This window comes from Phaenicophaeus curvirostris, chromosome 6 (assembly GCF_032191515.1).
Source record: "Phaenicophaeus curvirostris isolate KB17595 chromosome 6, BPBGC_Pcur_1.0, whole genome shotgun sequence".
NCBI classification, from domain to species: domain Eukaryota; kingdom Metazoa; phylum Chordata; class Aves; order Cuculiformes; family Cuculidae; genus Phaenicophaeus; species Phaenicophaeus curvirostris.
In genome coordinates, this window is record NC_091397.1 from 455,814 (window position 1) to 475,344 (window position 19,531).

At 60.3% G+C, this 19,531-nt stretch overlaps 1 protein-coding gene across 1 annotated transcript; it reads left to right on the plus strand.

Moving 5' to 3' along the window:
• Nucleotides 1-344: 344 nt before the first annotated feature.
• On the plus strand, nt 345-19,272 carry LOC138721697 (zinc finger protein 777-like). The gene is made up of 12 exons (XM_069859056.1): nt 345-637; nt 924-1,050; nt 2,424-2,756; nt 4,217-4,471; nt 5,181-5,294; nt 5,832-6,911; nt 9,402-9,877; nt 11,593-11,979; nt 13,744-13,870; nt 14,560-14,673; nt 15,357-15,611; nt 17,772-19,272. Exons 1-12 carry the CDS (start codon nt 377-379, stop codon nt 18,863-18,865), a joined length of 4,623 nt encoding a protein of 1,540 aa, XP_069715157.1. The 5' UTR covers nt 345-376; the 3' UTR covers nt 18,866-19,272.
• The last annotated feature ends 259 nt before the right edge of the window (nt 19,273-19,531 follow it).

A 19,531-nucleotide genomic window follows, 5' to 3' on the forward strand; every position in this document is an offset into this window, starting at 1 on the left:
GCTGGTTTGGGGGGATTAGAGGGGATCCAGGGGTTCTGGTTGGGATTAGAGGGGACCCCAGGGGTACCGAGCTGGGGTCTGGGGTGTCCCCAGGGGTGCTGGTTCAGGGGGATGAGGGGGACTCCATGGGAACTGGCTTGGGGAGATGAGAGAGGGCCCAGGGTTGCCTGTTGGGGGAATGAGGTGGGACCCAACGGGGAACATCCAGGGCCTGGTGTTTCCCTTGGGGGTTGTGGGGCTGGCGGTGCTGGGGGAACCCACTTGTGGGTCTCCTGGCCCCAAGCAGCCCTTGGGCGGTGCTGGGGCTCCCCCCATGGCTGCCCTTCACCCCTCAATTTCCCTGCAGGCCTCCAGCACCCCCAGGCGCAGGGTGGCCATGGCGCCGCGGGCCGCAGCGGGGCTGGCGGACGCCCAGCAGCTGCAGGAGCTGCAGAGCCGGACGGAGCGGGTGGAACGGAGGCTGCTGGCCTGCGAGAACCTGGTCGGGGAGCTGGGCACCAAGCTGAGCGCCCTGGGCAGCCTCCTGCACGACTACGGGCACCTCCAGAAGCGCCTGGACAACGTGGAGAACCTCCTCAAGAACAGGAACTTCTGGATCCTGCGGCTGCCCCCCAGCAGCCGAGGCGAGATCCCTAAGGTAACCGTGTCCGGAATGGCCTCTGGAAGTGGCCACGGATGCGAATCGGAGTGGTTGGGAAATGCCAGAGCAATGGGAGCTGGGGAGGGTGTTTGGGAAGTGCCAGAGTGACTGTTGCATGGGGCTCGGGAGGCAGAGCCCTGTGAGTCCTGGACTTGCCCCCCACAAATCCTGATCCAGCCTGGCACGTTTTGCTCCGTGCTTGCCCCCAGCACCGGGTCGGAAGCCAAGCGCTCCCCGCACGCACCCGGTTCCCTCGCCGAGCACGGAATGTTTGTGATTCCAGGTACCGATCACGTTCGATGACATTTCCGTGTACTTCAACGAGCAGGAGTGGGAGAGGCTGGAGCGCTGGCAGAAGGATCTGTACAGGGCGGTGATCAGGGGGAACTACGAGACGCTCATCGCCCTGGGTAAGGACGGGCTTTGTGCCCCCGGCTTGGCCTCTCTTCTGGGTGAGAGGGACTGGTTCCCCCCTCACTGGTGCCCTTGGCGAGCAGAACCTCTCCTGGACCATCAGACCCACGTGTTTGCCCTCCCTCCTGCTCGTAGAGCACTAAGCGATGGAAGAGAGATCTGTAATTAATTATGGTATGATAGTAATACAAACAAAATCAATTGTAAGAAGCATCCGTGCGAGATGCTGTTTTTAATGACTGTGGATTCTAAGGTCAGGGAGACAGCGCGGTTCAGAAATGGGTCAAGTCTGGTAATTGCATCTTGAATGGGTTCTTGTTTTCTCTGTTTCCCTTGTGTAAAGTGGTGGGGACCGCAGGAAAGCTGGGGAGGGGTCTTTTCTCAGAGAGGCCAGGCTGAGAGAGTTGGGGCTGTTCAGCCTGGAGAAAAGAAGGCTCCAAGGAGACCTTAGAGCAGCTTCCAGGGCTGAAAGGGACTTCAGGAAAGCTGGGGAGGGGCTCTAGATCAGGTAGGGCAGGGACAGCACGAGGGGGGACAGTTTGAAGCTGAAAGAGGGGAGATGGAGATGAGATCTTAGCATGAAATGTTCTCCTGGGAGGGTGGGGAGGCCCTGGCCCAGGCTGCCCAGAGCAGGGGTGGCTGCCCCATCCCTGGAGGGGTTCAAGGCCAGGTTGGATGGGGCTTGGAGCCCCTGATCCAGTGGGAGGTGTCCCTGCCCAGGGCAGGGGTGGAACTGGAGGGCTTTGAGGTCCTTTCCAACCCAAACCGCTCCATGATTCTGTATTTCCATGTACCTCAGTAAAGAACCAATGGAATCACGCTCGGTGTTTGTCAAGACACCCGACGTGTTGCTGGATGGTTTGGGCTGTAAGATACTCCCCACCAGGAGCTGTTCCTTGGGTGTTACTGGCACCACACTGCTCCGTGCAGCTGTTGAAGTTCAGGCTCCACTTTTCTCATCCATGTTCTGTAGAAACAGAACAAACCTGCTCCTCTCGTGGTCTGGCTGATACGGGCATCTCTGTAGGGTAGAAGTTTTCTGTCCCTGTTCCAGAACGACAGCTCAGAACTGCTCTTCAAACCACTGCTCAAGTTGAAATGGGAGGAAAATAAAGACAAATCCTTTCCCTTTCCTTTGAGATTTTAGTTGATGTTTTGCTGATTCTCTGTAGCTGAGCTGATGTAGTTTTGCTGATGAGCAGATCCTGCCAAGAGGAAAGGGCAGCTCCGCCGAGCTGGTTGGAGCACGGATCCTGTGGTTGTTCCTGTCCGTGCCGGCTCTGGGCTTGGGGAGAGAAGGGGAGAGCTTGACAGAACGAAGGTGTGTCTGGTTCCTAACAAAACCCACTGTCCTCTTCCCCATGAGCAGACTACGCTGTGGCCAAGCCTGATGTCCTGTCCCGGATGGAGAGGGATGAAGAGTTTTATGTCCAAGACGAGCAGGGTTCCCCGCAGACGCACGTGGGAGACGAGCAGGATTCCCTGCAGATGCACATCGGAGATGAGCAGGATTCCCTGCAGACGCACATCGAGGATGAAGAGGATTCACGCATCGGAGACGAGCAGGATTCCCTGCAGACGCGCATCGAAGATGGTCAGGAATCCCCCCAAACGCGCTTCCAAGACATCCGGGAAGCCCCACACTCACCAGAAGAGATGGAAGAGGCTTTGGAAGATGAATTCCCCGCAGAAGCTGACACGGGTAGGTTATGTAGGTGCCAGGAGGAGGTGGCAGTTCTTGTCTCAACATCAGGACGTGTCCCAGCAGTGTCTGAACTGCTCTGAGGGTCTGTTGGCTCTATTGACCAAACCTCAACAGAGCACCTGGGATCCGTCTTCCAAGAGGAATATTTACGCTTGGTCAGATGAGGAAAACGGATAAAGGCCATCAGGCCTGGCTGGGATGGAGTCTGGAGTGGTGGGACACACCTCTTGTGACCCCTCCTAGGCGTGGTTCTGTGAAGTTCAGCAATCCTTCTTCACCTGGTGGCTTCCAAAGCTGCTCCTGCTCGTCTTGGCAAGAGGGGAGACGTGGTGGGAAGTGAGGAACCTGGGAACGTGCAGTGGGAGGAGGAGGGTGGAGCAGGTCTGCTGCTGCTGGGGAGAGCAGAAGCCCTCAGAAGATCCTTGGGGCGTGGGAGAGTTGGGAAAATCAATCGCTGAGAGCACGAAGGCTGCGTGAGAAGGGTAGGAGGTGCTAGAAAGGGACAGGCGGACCCTGACGGAGCCAAGAGAAGAGGAAATGTGTGGGCAGAGCTGTGACCGAGAGCTCTTTGCTGCTGGACTGAGGCCTCGGGAGCTAAGGGAGCCCCAGGGGAGGCGGGGTGATCATTGATGGGCAGGAGGGGCCGGGCAGGCTCTGTCGGGAGAACGAAACAAGCCCCGAGTGTGTGTTTGGGGGCTGGTTTGTCGAGTGCTTCTGGGAAGAGAGAAAAAAGATGTTACATAGACATAGGCCGTCTCTCTGCTTTGGGATTTTAGTTCATGTTCTGCTGTTGAGGAGCTCTCTGTAGCTGAGCCGCAGCTGTGTGCTCCTGCCACAGGGCCAAGGAAGCAGCCTCGCTGTCCTGGTTGGAGCGCGGATCATAAAATCATAGAAGGGTTTGGGTTGGAAGGGACCTCAAAGCCCAGCCAGTCTCACCCCTGCCATGGGCAGGGACACCTCCCACCGGATCAGGGGCTCCAAGCTCCATCCAACGTGGCCTTCAACACCTCCAGGGATGGGGCAGCCACAGCTTCCCTGGGCAACCTGTTCCAGCTCCTCCCCACCCTCGTGGTGAAGAAATTCCTCCTCCTGTCCAGTCTAACTCTGCCCCTCTCCAGTTTGTCCCCATTGCCCCTCGTCCCATCCCCACAAGCCTTTGGGAACAGCCCCTCCCCAACATTCTTGGAGCCCCTTCAGGTTCTGGAAGCTGCTCTAAGGTCTCCTGGGAGCCTTCTCTTCTCCAGGCTGAACAAGCCCAACTCTCCCAGCCTGTCCTCGTACGGGAGGTTCTCCAGCCCTCGCATCACCCTTGGAGCCTCCTCTGGCCCCGTTCAGCAGCTCCTGTAGTTCTGTCCGTGCTAGCTCTGGGCTTGGGGAGAGCGAGAGCTTTGCAGGATGAAGTTGAAGCCGATCGCTAACAAAACCCACTGTCCTCTGCCTCTCTGCCCCGTGAGCAGCCCGCCCTGCGCCCAGCCCTGACGTCGTGTCCCGGGTGGAGAGGGACGAAGAGCTCGGTGTCCGAGACGCTCGGGATGCTCCGCAGCCGCGCGTCGGAGACGAGCAGGAGCTTGCGCAGAGCAGCATCCCAAGCAGTCGGGCGGCTCCGCAGACACACGCGCCAAGCAATGCGGAGCCTCTGCAGGCACCAGAAGAGATGGAGCAGAAGGAGGAGGCTTTGGGAGAGGGTAGAGTCTCCACGAGAGCCAACACGGGTAAGTTCTGTGGGTGCCAGGACAGCCCAGACCATTCCTGTCCTCTCTCTGGTCCCCAAGCAGTGTCTGGGTGAGGACGCGGTGTGTCACTGTGCTTAAAAGGAGCGTCACCAGGGAAAAGCAGAAGCCTTGGGGTGTCAAGGTGCTGCCAAGGCAAATAGAAGGCATTTGAGGGCCTGAACACGAGGGAGTGTGGAAATACTCCCCGTGGAGCTGGTGGGGAGGATTTAGGAGGGGTGAGGTTGCTCTGCAGAGGTTGCACTGTGGTCCTGTTCCTCCAAGCCCTCCCTCTGCTTTTGGTCCTTGCATGTGGCTTCACTCCAGTTCCTTCTAACCCCTCTCGTGCTTTCCGTAGAATCGTTTAGGTTGGAAAAGACCTTTTTAAGATCAAGTCCAACCATAAACCCAACACTAAACCATGTCCTGAGCACCACATCTTCACATATTTTAAATCCCTCCAGGGATGGGGTTTCCACCACTGCCCTGGGCAGACTCTGCCAGTGCTTCCCAACCCTTTGGGTGGAGGAATATTTCTTAATATCCAGTCTAAATCTCCTGTGGTGTGACTTGTCTGATGACTTCTTGAGCCACAGCTTTCTCTGGCTTTTCTGCGGGCTCCCAACACATCTCCAGTCAGTGTCGCAGCAACGCAGGAAGATGTGAGCTCTCCACAGCTCTTGAAAACCACTTTTCTTCTCTCTGCATGCAGAGCTCCCCATCCTGGTGATGAATGTCATGTCCCTGAGTGCCGAGAATGAGAAGCTGCAAAGGGATGATCAGCCTCAAAGAGAGATGGAAGAGAACCCGGCTGAGTCGAGCACTGGTGAGGAGCCACGTGCAGGGGAGACACGGGACCCTGCAGGCAGGATGCAGCGCGCCCGCAGCCTTGAAATGAGGAGGGAAAAGGAAGTTTGAGGCCTCTTTTCTATTGCTGAGCGAGGGAGGGGGTTGGGACTGAGCATCTCAGCTCTAGATATATGAAGAAACATTTCACTGTGAGGGCAGGGATGTTCAGCCTGGAGAAGAGAAGGCTGCAGGGAGACCGTAGAGTGGCTTCCAGCACAGAAAGGGGCTCCAGGAGAGCTGGAGAGGCGCTCTGGATCAGGGAGGGCAGGGAGAGGATGAGGGGAACGGTTTGAAGCTGGAAGAGGGGAGATGGAGCTGAGATCTTAGCAAGAAACGTTTTCCTGGGAGGGTGGGGAGGCCCTGGAACAGGTTGTCCAGAGAAGTGGTGGCTGCCCCATCCCTGGAGGGGTTCAAGGCCAGGTTGGATGAGCCTGCTCAGAGCTTCAGGGCTCAACCACCACCTGGCTTTGTCCTGGGAGCACGAATGACCGATGCTCGTGTTGTTCCATTTCAGAGGCGGCTTTTTTACCGGGAAATGAAACGGCGCGTGAAGGAGCTTCTCCTCCTGCGAACATCAAGGTGAAGGAAGAAGAACCTGAGGCGCTGCCAGAGGTTTCTTCGCCCTCTCCCAGCCTGGAGATGCAGAAGTGCCCCAAAAGCGAGCCGGGCAAGGCCAAGAGCAAGAAGAAGCCGAGCAGATACGATAGCAGCAGCTTGTTGATGGGCAACTGCCGGCGCGGCTACGTGCGCGAGTGGTCGCACCCCTGCACCGAGTGCGGGAAGCGTTTCCGCTTGAAGATCAACCTCATCATCCACCAGCGCAGCCACGCCAAGGAGGGCCCCTACGAGTGCGCCACCTGCGAGATCAGCTTCGCCGACAAGCGCCACTTGGACCTTCACCAGAGCGTCCACGTCAAAGACAGGGCCTTCGGGGCCAAGGTCTGGGGGAACGTCCACCCGGACCTGAGGATCCGGCCGAGGAGGCGGCTCTGCGGCGATTTCTACGGCGGCGCCCACGGCCTCAGCAGCGGGGCGTGCGCCGGGGGGTCCTGGCTGGGCCAGGCCAAGGAGGAGCCGGACAGAGGGAGCCTTCCCGGCGCCTGTTTGCCTCACCAGCAGAGTCCCAAGTCTCGTAGGGGGCCCATGATGAAATGCAAACTTTGCAAAAAGATCCTCTCTTGCGCCTTCTCCCTCCAGCGGCACCTGCAGACCCACGCGCGGGACAGACCCCACTGCTGCGCCGCCTGCAAGAAGTGCTTCACCCGCAGAACTCACCTCCTGCGCCACGAGAAGATCCACGAGCGTGAGAAAGCCCTGGCTGAGCTCCGGCAGCCCGCGGCAGCCAGGCCGACGCCACCGGGAGCACCAGAGGCGCCCGCGGGCCTGAACGTTCCTCACTCGTCGGCATCGGAGAGAAACGTCAGCCCCACGGCCACCGCAGCCAAAGCAGGACCTGCAGGCGTGCTCCCGGTCGCTCCTGCGGGCCTCAGATTGTCCCTCAGGAGCTGCCACGTCCACGTCTCCGGCGGGAGAACCATCCAGCCTGTGGTTATACTGGGAAACAGGGCAGCGGTTTCGTGGCTGACGGAGAAATGATGTCGAGGGAGAGCAGAGCCGCTTGTGCGGCTGGAGAGGAACTGTGAGCGTTGGTTTTGCACGTGGTGGGACACAGGGATCGTGACCCATCTGGATTTTAGGAGCTTTCCTGAATGTAGAAGGAATCCAAAGCTTGGATATCACCGTAAAGAGCAAACTAGAGAAACCTCCGTGATCCAAAATGCTTTTCCATTCCTCAGATTCTCGTGTCGCCCGGCTCGTGCACAACGTTTTCCCAAGCTGGCCTTCCCAGGAGGTGACCTCTCCTGGAGCCCAGCGGGAGGAATTGCGAACCGCAGCTGAGCTCACCCGTTATTTGATGCTGGAGCTGAGCCCTCACGTGGGGAAATCCAATTGCACGGTGGACGGAGAGAAGGGAATTGAGCTGATGAGCTTCTCGCAGAGTTCTTCATTTCACTGACTGAGTTTCCTGACAAAGACGATGGTTGAAGAGACTGTGACATCTCCGAGAGCCCGTCGCGTCCCGGCCATGCTTGTCTGATAACCCGCCCTGGAGAGGGGTTTGCTGACCCCTCGATCGGGCCGGAACCACCCAAGGATGCACTAGAAGATGATGTAGAACAAAGCAATCCATGATAATTCCTCTTCGCGAGCGTGCTGGAGGTGTTTCCGAGCTCCAGTGAGGCCAGCCCTGAGAGCCAGGGACGCTCACCAGAGTGAATTCCCTCAGACGGGGACTTGCTCCAGAAGATGGTGCTTGCGCTGCTGCAGCCGCCCAGGACCCTTCCCTGTGGCTCCGGAGCACGGGAACAGCCCCATCCGCTCGCCCTGCGGCGGAAGCAGCCCCTGCTCTCCAAACTCCAGGTTGTCTTCTTTAGTCCACGTGCAAAATCCCACCGTAACTCATCGCGTGGAAGACTCGTTCTGCTTGGCTACCTCAAACGGTTGTGGAGGGAGACCCAGGCGGCCTGGAGCGCGCTGAGCGATGCGAGCCAGGCCCAGCGCGGCTCCGGTGTCACCGGAGCTCTGCGTGCATCCCGTGTGCTGCTAGGAACCCGAAACTGGGGGTGGAGAGAGCAAATCGGTCTTGGCGGCATCGCTGAGCAGAGCAAACGCCGCGGCTGGTGGGACTCTTTGAGTTTAGCTTTTCAGGATAGGCTTTTCTTTTCGTTGTTTGATGTAATTCTTTGACATCCCAGGTCCCTCTCTGGGCAGGGAGCGTGGGAAGCGGTTTGGTTTAGGATGTTTTCATTCCGTGCCGCTCGCGAGGTTCGGTGCTGCAGAGGACGCCGTTTGCGCTCCGAGGAAGCCTCTGTGCCGCGTCCTGGTGGAATCCTCGGGGCTCACGGCAGGGACAGCAGTGTCGGAGCCGCTCCTCGGGGACACAGGTGACATCCCCCTGCTCCTCGGGGCTGGTTTCTCACTCGGTTCGTGGCTGCTGGGAGGGGAGAGCGAGCCCCGGGCTGCGCTGTTAGCCAGGAGGGTGGCACACGGATCGTCCCCATGTCCCCAGGGGACGTGGCTGCTGAGCCCTGGTGGAGACGGGGGTGACGGTGGATCCGGCAGCGAGCCGTGCCCGCAGCACGCACCGTGGTGACCCAGCTGCTTATCCCTGCCTGGCCCGACATCCCAGTGCCCCCCAGTTGATCCCAGTGACACAGGGGACGGTGACGTCGCTGCTGGGGTGGTGTTGCTGGTGGGCAGCGCCTCAGGGGTCGGCACGGCTGGACGCGGGGGAGCCGACCGCTCCTTTCAGCCGATGACTGTGACAAAGGCATTTCTGAGCAAGCTGTGGTGGCTGGGACCAGCGTTTCCCATGAAATCCCAGTTCCCTTTCTCAGGCTATGGAATCAATAAAGTATTTGTCTGTACGCTGGCCTGGTGAGGGAAGTCATAGAATCCTACAACAGTTTGGGTTGGAAGGGACCTTAAAGATCATCCAGTTCCATCCATCTGCCATGGGCAGGGACACCTCCCACTGGATCAGGGGCTCCAAGCTCCATCCAACGTGGCCTTCAACACCTCCAGGGATGGGGCAGCCACAGCTTCTCCTGTTCCAGGTCCTCACCACTCCTACAGTGATGAAATTCTTATATCCAGTCTAACTCTGCCCCTCTCCAGTTTGTCCCCATTGCCCCTCGTCCCATCCCCACAAGCCTTTGGGAACAGCCCCTCCCCAGCTTTCCTGGAGCCCCTTCAGGTTCTGGAAGGTCACTCTAAGGTCTCCATGGAGCCTTCTCTTCTCCTGAACATCCCAACTCTCTCAGCCTGTCCTCGGACGGGAGGTTCTCCAGCCCTCGCATCATCCTTGGAGCCTCCTCTGGCCCCGTTCCAACAGCTCCATCTCCTTCTCCTGCTGAGGATTCCAGAGCTGGCCCCAACCCTCCAGCTGAGGTCTCCCCGAGAGGAGCAGAGGGGACAATCCCCTCCCTCCCTGCAGCCCCTTCCCCCTCCCCCAGGCCCCGCTGGGTGTCCCCGTTATTCCCTTCCTCCGCTGTGTCCCCGCTATTCCCCTCCCCGCCGCCAGGTGCCGCTGTGTCTCCCGCCATCCCGCCCCCCCCAAGCTGTGTCCCCGCTATTCCCCTCCCCGCCGCCAGGCCGCGCTGTGTGCCCCCGCCATTCCCTTCCCCCCTGCGGCCGCCGCGCCCTCGAGCGCCCCCTGCGGTGGCGGCGGAGGCAGCGGCGGGGCCGGGGCAGCAGCAGCGGCGGCGCCGGGACCCGCGGCCGCTCTCGTCGCCGTCCCCTCCCTTCCCCGCCGACGCTTCATTTTTCCTCCCCTTTCCCTTTTCCCCTTTCCCTCCGTCGCTTCTTTTTCCCCACCCCCCCTCCTCACCGTTCCTCCTCCTCCTCCCAGCCGCCCCGCGCCCCTTGCCGGTCCCGGCGGGTCTGGGCAGCGCCGCCCCCGCCGCGCCGGGCCCTGCCCGATGCCCGGTGGCGGAGGGAGGTGAAGGAGCGAGCGGGCGCGGGGTGTCCCCGGGCACGGAACAAAGCGCCATGGCCGAGGTACCGCGGGGAGGGAGCCGGCACCCGCACCGAGGCGGAACGTCGGGGCTCGGCCGCGCCGTCGGGGGGGAGGGGAAAGGGGGGGGGGAGCGGCGGGGGATGGGGGGGGAAGATAAAGGGGGGGGCACCGATGGGGAGAGGGGGAAGATAAAGGGGGGGGCACCGATGGGGGGGGAAGATAAAGGGGGGGGCACCGACGGGGAGGGGGGGAAGATAAAGGGGGGGCTGAGGGAGCCCCGGGGGGGGGAATGGGGGGCAGAAAGGGGGGGCTGAGGGAGCCCCCATGGGGGGAATGGGGGGCAGAAAGGGGGGGCTGAGGGAGCCCCGAGGGGGGGGAATACGGGGGGGGGAATGGGGGGGGGGCAAAGGGGGGGAGCCCCGATTTGAGGGGCATGGGGGGCGAAGGGGGGGGCAGGGGGAGCCCCGATGGGGCTAGAGGGGGGAGTCCTTGTTGGGGGGAGGATAAGGGGGGGGGCAAAGGGGGGGGGAGCCCCGATTTGAGGGGCGTAGGGGAGGGAAGAAGGGGGGCCAGGTAGAGGGGAGGGGCCCGAGGGGACGGGAGGGGACAGGGATAGGAATTGGGGGGGGGGCTGAAGAGGGGGAGCCCCGAGGGGGCGGGCAGGGGGAGGTCCCTCACTGTCCCCTGTCAAAGGCTCCCGGATGCCTCCTGTCACCCCCCCCCCCCCGTGTCACCCCATCCCGTGGGACACATCCCCCCCCCCAAACAGCTGATCGGTGCCCTGCAGGGGCACGGGGACAACCCTGTCCCCACGGGGAGTGCTGGGACGTCCCCATCACCCCTGGGACGTCCCCATCCCCCCGGGACGTCCCCGTCACCCCTAGGACATTCCCACCACCTCTAGGATGTCCCCATCACCCCTAGGATGTCCCTCTCATCCCTGGGACATCCCCATCACCCCTAGGACGTCCCCATCACCCCTAGGACGTCCCCATCACCCCTAGGATGTCCCCATCACCCCTTGGATATCTCCATCACCCCTGGGATGTCCCTATCACCCCTAGGCTGTCCTTGTCACCCCAGGACGTCCCCATCACCCCTTGGATGTCCCCATCACCCTTAGGACATTCCCATCACCCCTAGGACATCCCCATCACCCCTGGGATGTCCCCATCACCCCTGGGACGTCCCCATCACCCCTAGGATGTCCCCATCACCCCTTGGATATCCCGTCACCCCAGGATGTCCCCATCACCCCTAGGACGCCCCCATCACCCCTAGGACATTCCCATCACCTCTAGGATGTCCCCATCACCCCAGGACATTCCCATCACCCCTAGGACATCGCCATCTCCCCTGGGATGTCCCCATCAACCCTGGGACGTCCCCATCACCCCTGGGACATCCCCATCACCTTTAGGACATTCCCATCACCCCTAGGACGTCCCCATCACCCCTGGGATGTCCCCATCACCTCTAGGACATTCCCATCACCCTTAGGATGTCCCCATCACCCTTAGGATGTCCCCATCAACCTTAGGATGTCCCCATCTCCTCTGGGACATGCCCATCACCCCTGGGGTGTCCCCATCACTCCTTGGATATCTCCATCACCCCTGGGATGTCCCCATCACCCCTGGGACGCCCCCATCACCCCTAGGACATTCCCATCACCCCTAGGCTGTCCCCATCACCCCTGGGACGTCCCCATCACCCCTGGGTCCCCCCTGAGTGCCACCCCGCTCTCTCTGGGCAGGTGCCGGAGCCGGTGGTGCCGCGGCGCTGCCCCTCGCCCCTCGGGCCGCCCGCCGAGCGCACGTCGGAGCGGGAGACGCAGACGGCCGAGCTCTCCCTGACCCTGGTGGCAGCCGTGCAGGCCGTGGAGAGGAAGGTGGATTCCCACTCCACTCGCCTCCTCGACTTGGAAGGTCGGACCGGGGTGGCCGAGAAGAAGCTGATCGACTGCGAGAAGACGGCGGCCGAGCTGGGGAACCAGCTGGAGAGCAAATGCGCCGCCCTGGGGACCCTCATCCAGGAGTACGGGCTGCTCCAGCGGCGCCTGGAGAACATGGAGAACCTCCTGAAGAACAGGAACTTCTGGATCCTGCGGCTGCCCCCGGGCAGGAAGGGGGAGATCCCCAAGGTAACGGTGTCTGGGGGTGTCTGGGGGTGCCCAAACCCTCCCTCGTGGGGTAGGGGAGCAGGCTTGACCCCACAAACCATCAGGAGCTTCCCAGCATTTCCCATGGTGGGAGACAGATCCAAGCAATGTCCTCTTGTGCCCCAGCCAGAGGTTTCGCTTCTACTTCACCCCCTTGCAGTGATTTAAACTTATTTTTAGCACCGTTTGGGAGAAACCCTCCAGATTTCACGGTTCTTCACCCCGCCAATTGGTGCTGCAGCTGGAGGAAAGGAGAAACCTCTGGGTTTCTTTTTTGGGGAAGGCAGACGAGCTCCTTGCGCCTGGAAAATACTCAACCCCTGCTTGCGTTTCACAACCCTCTCCCTAAAAATCCTTGTGGATGGGACCGTGTGGTTCACGGCGAAGCCGGAGAGAGGGGGAAGGGTTGGAGAAGGGGGGTTAGACCCCAACACGCCCTTAGTGAAGCTGAGGAGCAGAAGCTGAAGAGCTTCTTCCTTCTGAAGAGCTTCTGTAGGCAGCACAGCTTGTGCTTCTTCAGCTTATCCTTAGGAATTATTGCTCGGCAAATGGGTTCGAGCGCTCTGGTCTGCAGTTTGCAACCAATAATTAACGATAACGAGGAGACCTCCAGACCCGAGCAGAATTGTCCCTGGAGTTCTGGAGTAATTCAATCTGGGTTTCTACGTCAGCTCATCCATAGAGATGAGGTCCAGCCCCACCGCCTGGGTTTTATCTCCTTTACGCTCCCTCCTAGCGGGCAGGAGCCTGGTGTCCGCAGCAGCGTCGTCCTGGTGGTTCTATGATTCTATGGTTCTATGGTTCTATGATCCCTGCCAGGGTGGGCAACGAGAGGATGAGGTTGGTGTGGTTTAGGGAAATCAAGCGTTGGGTTCATCACCAAGAACTGAATGTTTGGCTGAGACCTTTAATCCTGTAGAAACAGAATCGTAGAATGGGTTGGGTTGGAAGGGACCTCAAAGATCATCCAGTTCCATCCGTCTGCCATGGGCAGGGACACCTCCCGCTGGATCAGGGGCTCCAAGCCCCATCCAACGTGGCCTTCAACACCTCCAGGGATGGAGCAGCCACAGCTTCTCTGGGCAACCTGTTCCAGCTCCTCCCCACCCTCCTGGTGAAGAAATTCCTCCTCCTGTCCAGTCTAACTCTGCCCCTCTCCAGTTTGTCCCCATTGCCCCTCGTCCCATCCCCACAAGCCTTTGGGAACAGCCCCTCCCCAGCTTTCCTGGAGCCCCTTCAGGTTCTGGAAGCTGCTCTAAGGTCTCCATGGAGCCTTCTCTTCTCCTGAACATCCCAACTCTCTCAGCCTGTCCTCGGACGGGAGGTTCTCCAGCCCTCGCATCATCCTTGGAGCCTCCTCTGGCCCCGTTCCAACAGCTCCATCTCCTTCTCCTGCTGAGGATTCCAGAGCTGGCCCCAACCCTCCAGCTGAGGTCTCCCCGAGAGGAGCAGAGGGGACAATCCCCTCCCTCCCTGCTGCCCACGCTGCTCTGGATGCAGCCCAGGACACGGGGGGTTTCTGGGCTGGGAGCGCACGTTGCCGGCTCCTGTGGAGCTTCTCCCCCCCAGCCCCCCGAGTCCTCCATCTGGACTAGGGCTCTAGCGGACGTTCTAAGTATAAAAGCCAACTGGTTGATGGCCGTGAAGTAGCTGAAGGCTCCGAGTGGGATTGAGCAGCTGGAGATCCCGTGCCGGGCTCTGGGGCAGCGAGGTGGCCACCTCACCCTGTGCTGCTCGTGGTTGCAGGTGCCGGTGACGTTTGACGACGTGTCCGTGTATTTCAACAACAAGGAGTGGGAGAAGCTGGAGGAGTGGCAGAAGGAGCTGTACAAGAACGTGATGAAGGGCAACTACGAGTCGCTCATCTCCCTCGGTAAATACGGGGTGTCCTGGTGAAGGAGGGTTCTCCTGGCTGCCCACGGGCTTGGGAGTCCTCTGATTCCTCCTTGGAGATCCCCTTGAGACTTCAAGGATGTTTCTAGCCCTGCCCTGGTGCTGCTGGGTAGAGACAACCCTCCAGCAGCTCCTGGGTTCATTCCCAGCTCGAGGCCGCGGGGCTGTCCTGGCTGGGTGGGCTGGAGACCTCCTTGAGGTTCCTTCCTGCTGGAGTCACTTGGTGAGGAACCAGCACCTTCCCCGGGGGTGGTGGAAGCTCTTCCCTTCGTCTTCGGGGTCCTCCTCTTCGGAGGAAACGTTGGCAGAGTGGAAGGTTGTCTGATACCATCTCAGCCACCTTCCTTTGGGGCGTTTCCTACTGAAGCTGTAGGAGAAATCCCAGCTCTGCTGGGGCCAGAGGTGAAGCTTTGGGCTTCAGCGGAGTCGGGAATTGGCCCCAGAAGTTCTAAAAACCCACCAGAAGAGTGGAGGGGTTGGGTTCCTTCTCCAAGGTAGTTCCTCGCCTCCATGAATCCCTTCTGCCTGCAGCATCAGGCTTCTCCGCCCGCTGAGCTTTTGTGGATGTTCCTGAGTGTCTTCTCGTGTCTCCCTGGGCGCTGGGAAGAGGTGGAAGCCACTATTAGGATTTCCTAATCCTGATCCCTCCATCTCTGTGTCTCTCAACAGACTACGCCATCTCCAAACCCGGGGTCCTGTCTCAGATCGAGCAAGGAGAGGAATCACGGGGCAGGAACGAGCAGGACTTGGAGGAGAGCGAGATGATGACCGATGCCACCGCAGGTGAGACGGCAGCTCAGCACGCAGGGAGCCCCGGGTCACGTCCCAAAGAGCCGCTCAGGTTGTCAGGAGGAGCCTGGCAGGCTGGGATGATGAGGGATTTGATCTGCAGGTATGGGCTGAAGTATAAAATGGGGCAGTGGAGCCCCTGGAGTTGGCCCCTAGGAGCCACCAGCAAGGGAAACATCTGGATCTTCAGGGAGCTTGGCAAGAAAGGAGAGTTAGGAGGACCAATCCACCCAAAAAGTCCTCTCCGGCCTCTCCCGTTGTGGGATGGTGCTTGGGTTTATCCTTGGAGCATCCCTCTGGGGCAGGGGAGCCTTCTCCCCTCCTGTCCGCAGCGACTGGAGACTCTGAGGGTTTCTCCAAAGGCAGAGCTGGAAGTGGGGCACCAGGGAGCCCCAAGTCCCGCAGCGACTCCTGCTCGGAGACAAGAGAGGATGATGAGGAGATGAGGAGGTGTCCTGGAAGAGATGGTGCTGGCTCCACTGCTGGTCGCTGCGGAGCATCCCAGGGGAGAGGCAGGAGGTGTTTGAAAGGCAAGGGCTGAAGAGAGAGCCGGGGTGGCAAACGCAATCCTTGCGTGGCATCGGGAGCCCGTGGAGAGCCAGCGGGGATTGGTGGGAATGGCTGCTTCATCCTTGCTCCTGGGAATGATGCCTGGTGGGAATCTCTCTTTGCTGCAGCTGGGATAAGGGTCGTGATCAAAACAGAGGAGCTTCTCCCTGAAGACAGCCCGGAAAACCCCGAGCTGCACGGCATGTCGGGGCAGTCGGAGGGGAGTTTCCAAAGTCCAGATGAAGAAGCCGCCTGCGAGAGCCCCTACGGCTCCGTCTCGCCTCCTAGGGACCTCCCGGGAACCAGCCTGGGGGACTCGTCTGAGTACGGAGCCGACTTCAATGAGATCCAGAGAGTCATCGTCCACCACGGGAACTGCACAGGTGAGGCTCCCGGCACGTGGCACGTCGGGGTGGATGGAGGCTCAGATCCAGGTCCGTGCTGGTCTGAGGGCTCCAGAACTGGACGCAGGATCCATGGATTCGCAGGGGTCTATGATTCTGTGGTTCTCAGGATGGGCTGTGGTGGCTCAGGTAGAAGCCAGGAAAGGGTCCAGCCCTGCTCAGGGTCTTCATCAACGACCTGGGTGAAGGCATCAAGGGCCCCCTGAGCAAGTTTGGGGGTGACACTGAGCTGGGTGGGAGCTGGATCTGCTGGAGGGTCGGGAGGCTCCAGAGGGACCTGAACAGGCAGGATCCATGGGCTGAGACCAACGGGCTGAGGTTCCACCAGGAACTTGGGGCACAAGAACCCTGGGCAGCTCCAGCCTAGGAGAAGGCTGGCTGGAAAGGGCCTGGAGGAGAAGGACCTGGGGGGGTTGGTTGAACAGGAGCCAGCAGGGGCCCAGGGGGCCAAGAAGGCCAAGGGCATCTTGGCTTGGAGCAGAGCCGGCGTGGCCAGCAGGGCCAGGGAGGTTCTTCTCCCTCTGGCCTCGGCCCTTGGGAGGCCGCTCCTCGAATCCTGGGGTCAGTGCTGGGCCCTCCCCACCAGAAGGATGTTGAGGCTCTGGAGCGAGTGCAGAGAAGAGAGCGGAGCTGGGGAGGGGCTGGAGACCAAGGGTTAGGAGGGGCGGCTGAGAGAGCTGGGGGGGTTCAGCCTGGAGAAGAGGAGGCTGAGGGGAGACCTCATTGCTCTCTACAACTACCTGAGAGGAGGTTGTGGAGAGGAGGGAGCTGGGCTCTTCTCCCAAAGGACAAGGATGAGGCTGGAGGAAGGGGATGGACTCAGGCTGGGGACATCATCTTGGAGAGGAGCCAGAGCCCAGCAGCTCCATGCTGTGTTTCCACCAGGGAGGGGGTTGAGTCCCCTTCCCTGGAGGGTTTTAAGGAACGGGTGGACAAGGTGCTGAGGGACATGGGTTAGTGGCAGATAGGAATGGTTGGACTCGATGATCCAAGAGGTCTTTTCCAACCTGGCAATTCTATGATTCTACGATTCCATCAAGGAGTGCAGCGCCCAGCAAAACGGCAGCAGGTGGAGCTGCTCCAGACTTTCTTCCACCTGAGTCCTCGCAGAGCGATGTTGTTTGAGCCCCTCCATCTCGTAGCATCGTGGAGTTGCAAAACCTTTCGCTGCACCCTCTGAAGGGGCCTGTCCAGGAGGTGCTTTGTCTGTCCTCCCCATCAGAGGAGGTTCACAGGCTTAACGTGCTCCATCCCAGGGCAAATCTAGGCTGGAGCTGGCTCGTGTCTGGGCGATCGGGCAGGTTCGTGTGGGTGAGAAGCTCAACATGAGCCAGAAAAGTGCACTTCTAGCCCAGAAACCCCCCGTGTCCTGGGCTGCATCCAGAGCAGCGTGGGCAGCAGGGAGGGAGGGGATTGTCCCCTCTGCTCCTCTCTGGGAGACCTCAGCTGGAGGGTTGGGGCCAGCTCTGGAATCCTGAGCAGGAGAAGGAGATGGAGCTGTTGGAACGGGGCCAGAGGAGGCTCCAAGGATGATGCGAGGGCTGGAGAACCTCCCGTCCGAGGACAGGCTGAGAGAGTTGGGATGTTCAGGAGATGAGAAGGCTCCAAGGAGACCTTAGAGCAGCTTCTAGGACTGAAAGGGGCTCCAGGAAAGCTGGGGAGGGGCTCTAGATCAGGGAGTGCAGGGATGGGACAAGGGAACAGTTTGAAGCTGAAAGAGGGGAGATGGAGATCTTAGGAAGAAACATTCTTCTGCGAGGGAGGGGAGGAACTGGAACAGGTTGCCCAGAGCAGTGGTGGCTGCCCCATCCCTGGAGGGGTTCAAGGCCAGGTTGGATGGGGCTTGGAGCCCCTGATCCAGTGGGAGGTGTCCCTGCTCATGGCAGGGGTGGGGCTGGATGGGCTTTGAGGTCCCTTCCAACCCGAACTGTTCTATGATTCTGTTTCTATGGGATTAAAGATCTCGGCCAAACATTCAGTTGTTGGTGATGAGCCCAACAACTGATTGATTTCCCCAAACCACACCAACCTGTAACCAGCCGCAGAAGCCCCTCCAGATGTTTCTGTAGCCCCTGGGTGCATAAAAGGCCCCCCTGTCCCACTTGATGGCCCTAAAGCTGTTCTGCTTTTCCCCGGCAGAGGACGGCATCGTGATCAAGACGGAGGAGGAGGAGGAGGACGACGACCCTGACACCCTGGAGCCTTGCGCCATGTTCTCCGGCAGGACGGAGCCACCGGCGTTCGGCGGCCACGAGGCCGGGCTGGGCTGCGAGGCTCAGTGCAGCTCCAAAGCGCAACCCCGGAGCCTGGCGGCCGCCCGCATCAGGAAGCCCTCCGGCTGCGAGCGGGACCCCGGGGAGATGAAGCCGACCATCGCCCAGCAGCGCAACCGGACGCGGGAGAGACCCTACATCTGCCCCGAGTGCGGCAAGAGCTTCATGCTCAAGATCAACTTCATGATCCACCAGCGCAACCACCTCAAGGAAGGGCCCTACGAGTGCCACGAGTGCGACCTCAGCTTCCGCAACAAGCAGCAGTTCCTGCTGCACCAACGCAGCCACACGCGCCGCGGCGTGGGGGTCCCGCGGCGCCCCGAGCACGGCCTCAAGCCCCCGACGCGGCCCCCGCCGCCGGGCAAGCCCTACAAGTGCTCCGAGTGCGAGAGCAGCTTCAGCCACAAGTCGAGCCTCAGCAAGCACCAGATCACCCACGTCGGCGAGAGGCCCTTCACCTGCGGCGAGTGCCGGAGGAGCTTCCGCCTGCAGATCAGCCTCATCATGCACCAGCGCATCCACGCCGGCAAGAGCGAGATGGCTTTCCTGTGCCCCCAGTGCGGGAAGAACTTCACGCGACCCTCCCACCTCCTGCGGCACCAGCGGACTCACACCGGCGAGCGGCCCTACCAGTGCAGCCAGTGCGAGAAAACCTTCAGCGAGAAGTCCAAGCTCACCAACCACTACCGCATCCACACGCGGGAGCGCCCGCACGCCTGCGCCGTCTGCGGGAAGGGTTTCATCCGCAAGCACCACCTCCTGGAGCACCAACGCATCCACACGGGCGAGCGGCCCTACCACTGCGGCGAGTGCGGCAAGAACTTCACGCAGAAGCATCACCTCCTGGAGCACCAGCGGGCGCACACCGGCGAGCGGCCCTACCCCTGCACCGAGTGCACCAAGTGCTTCCGCTACAAGCAGTCCCTCAAGTACCACCTGAGGACGCACATGGGAGAGTGAGGGGCTCGCCGACGGCTCCCTCTCCTCCCTCCATCCATCCCTCCGACCCTTCTCCTCCGCTCGTCTCTTCCCCCCTTCCCTCCATCCCTCCCCCTCCAGCTCAGGGCATGGACAGCGAGAAGCTTTGGTGAAGACGGCTAGGTGGATTGGGAATAAATTAAGTCATTAAAGCCACGCGCGGCAGGATTCAAAAAAGATTATATGTATCAAATTAACACAAACAGCTGATTTAGGGGGAATCTTCACCATCGGAAACAAAGCAAACCGACTGACGACAAAAAGAAACCCGTGCAGGGTGTTTGGCCGGACTCTCGAACTGCTTTTTAAAAACTACTGTTTGGGGTTTGTTTGTTTTTGTTTTTTTTTTTTTTTAATAAATGTGGAGGGACTTTTTATTTGATAAGCAACCTTAGGATCACCAAGATATTTTTTCGTTTTGGTTCAGATGCTCTGTAGGCTGATTCTGGCACAGTCGCTTTCGGCCAGGAGCTCCGCGCCGGCGCTGCCGTCCCCGTTGGATGCGAGAGCCGCTCGGCAGCGCCGGCTAACGAGGAGCTCCCAGCCAGGGGGAGGTGAGTAATAATTAGATCCAGATGACGAGGAGCTTCTCGGTGTGTCTAGATTGGAAGCGCTGATAGGTGCCTGCCCGGCTCTCGGGGCTGTGAA

Bases quoted from the DNA above. Each gene is read 5' to 3' on its own strand.
- LOC138721697 (XM_069859056.1), top strand. From the start codon at position 377: ATGGCGCCGCGGGCCGCAGCGGGGCTGGCGGACGCCCAGCAGCTGCAG. The intron at 1,051-2,423 runs GTAAGGACGGGC...CCCCATGAGCAG, and splicing joins CGAGACGCTCATCGCCCTGG to ACTACGCTGTGGCCAAGCCT. The intron at 13,871-14,559 runs GTAAATACGGGG...GTCTCTCAACAG, and splicing joins CGAGTCGCTCATCTCCCTCG to ACTACGCCATCTCCAAACCC.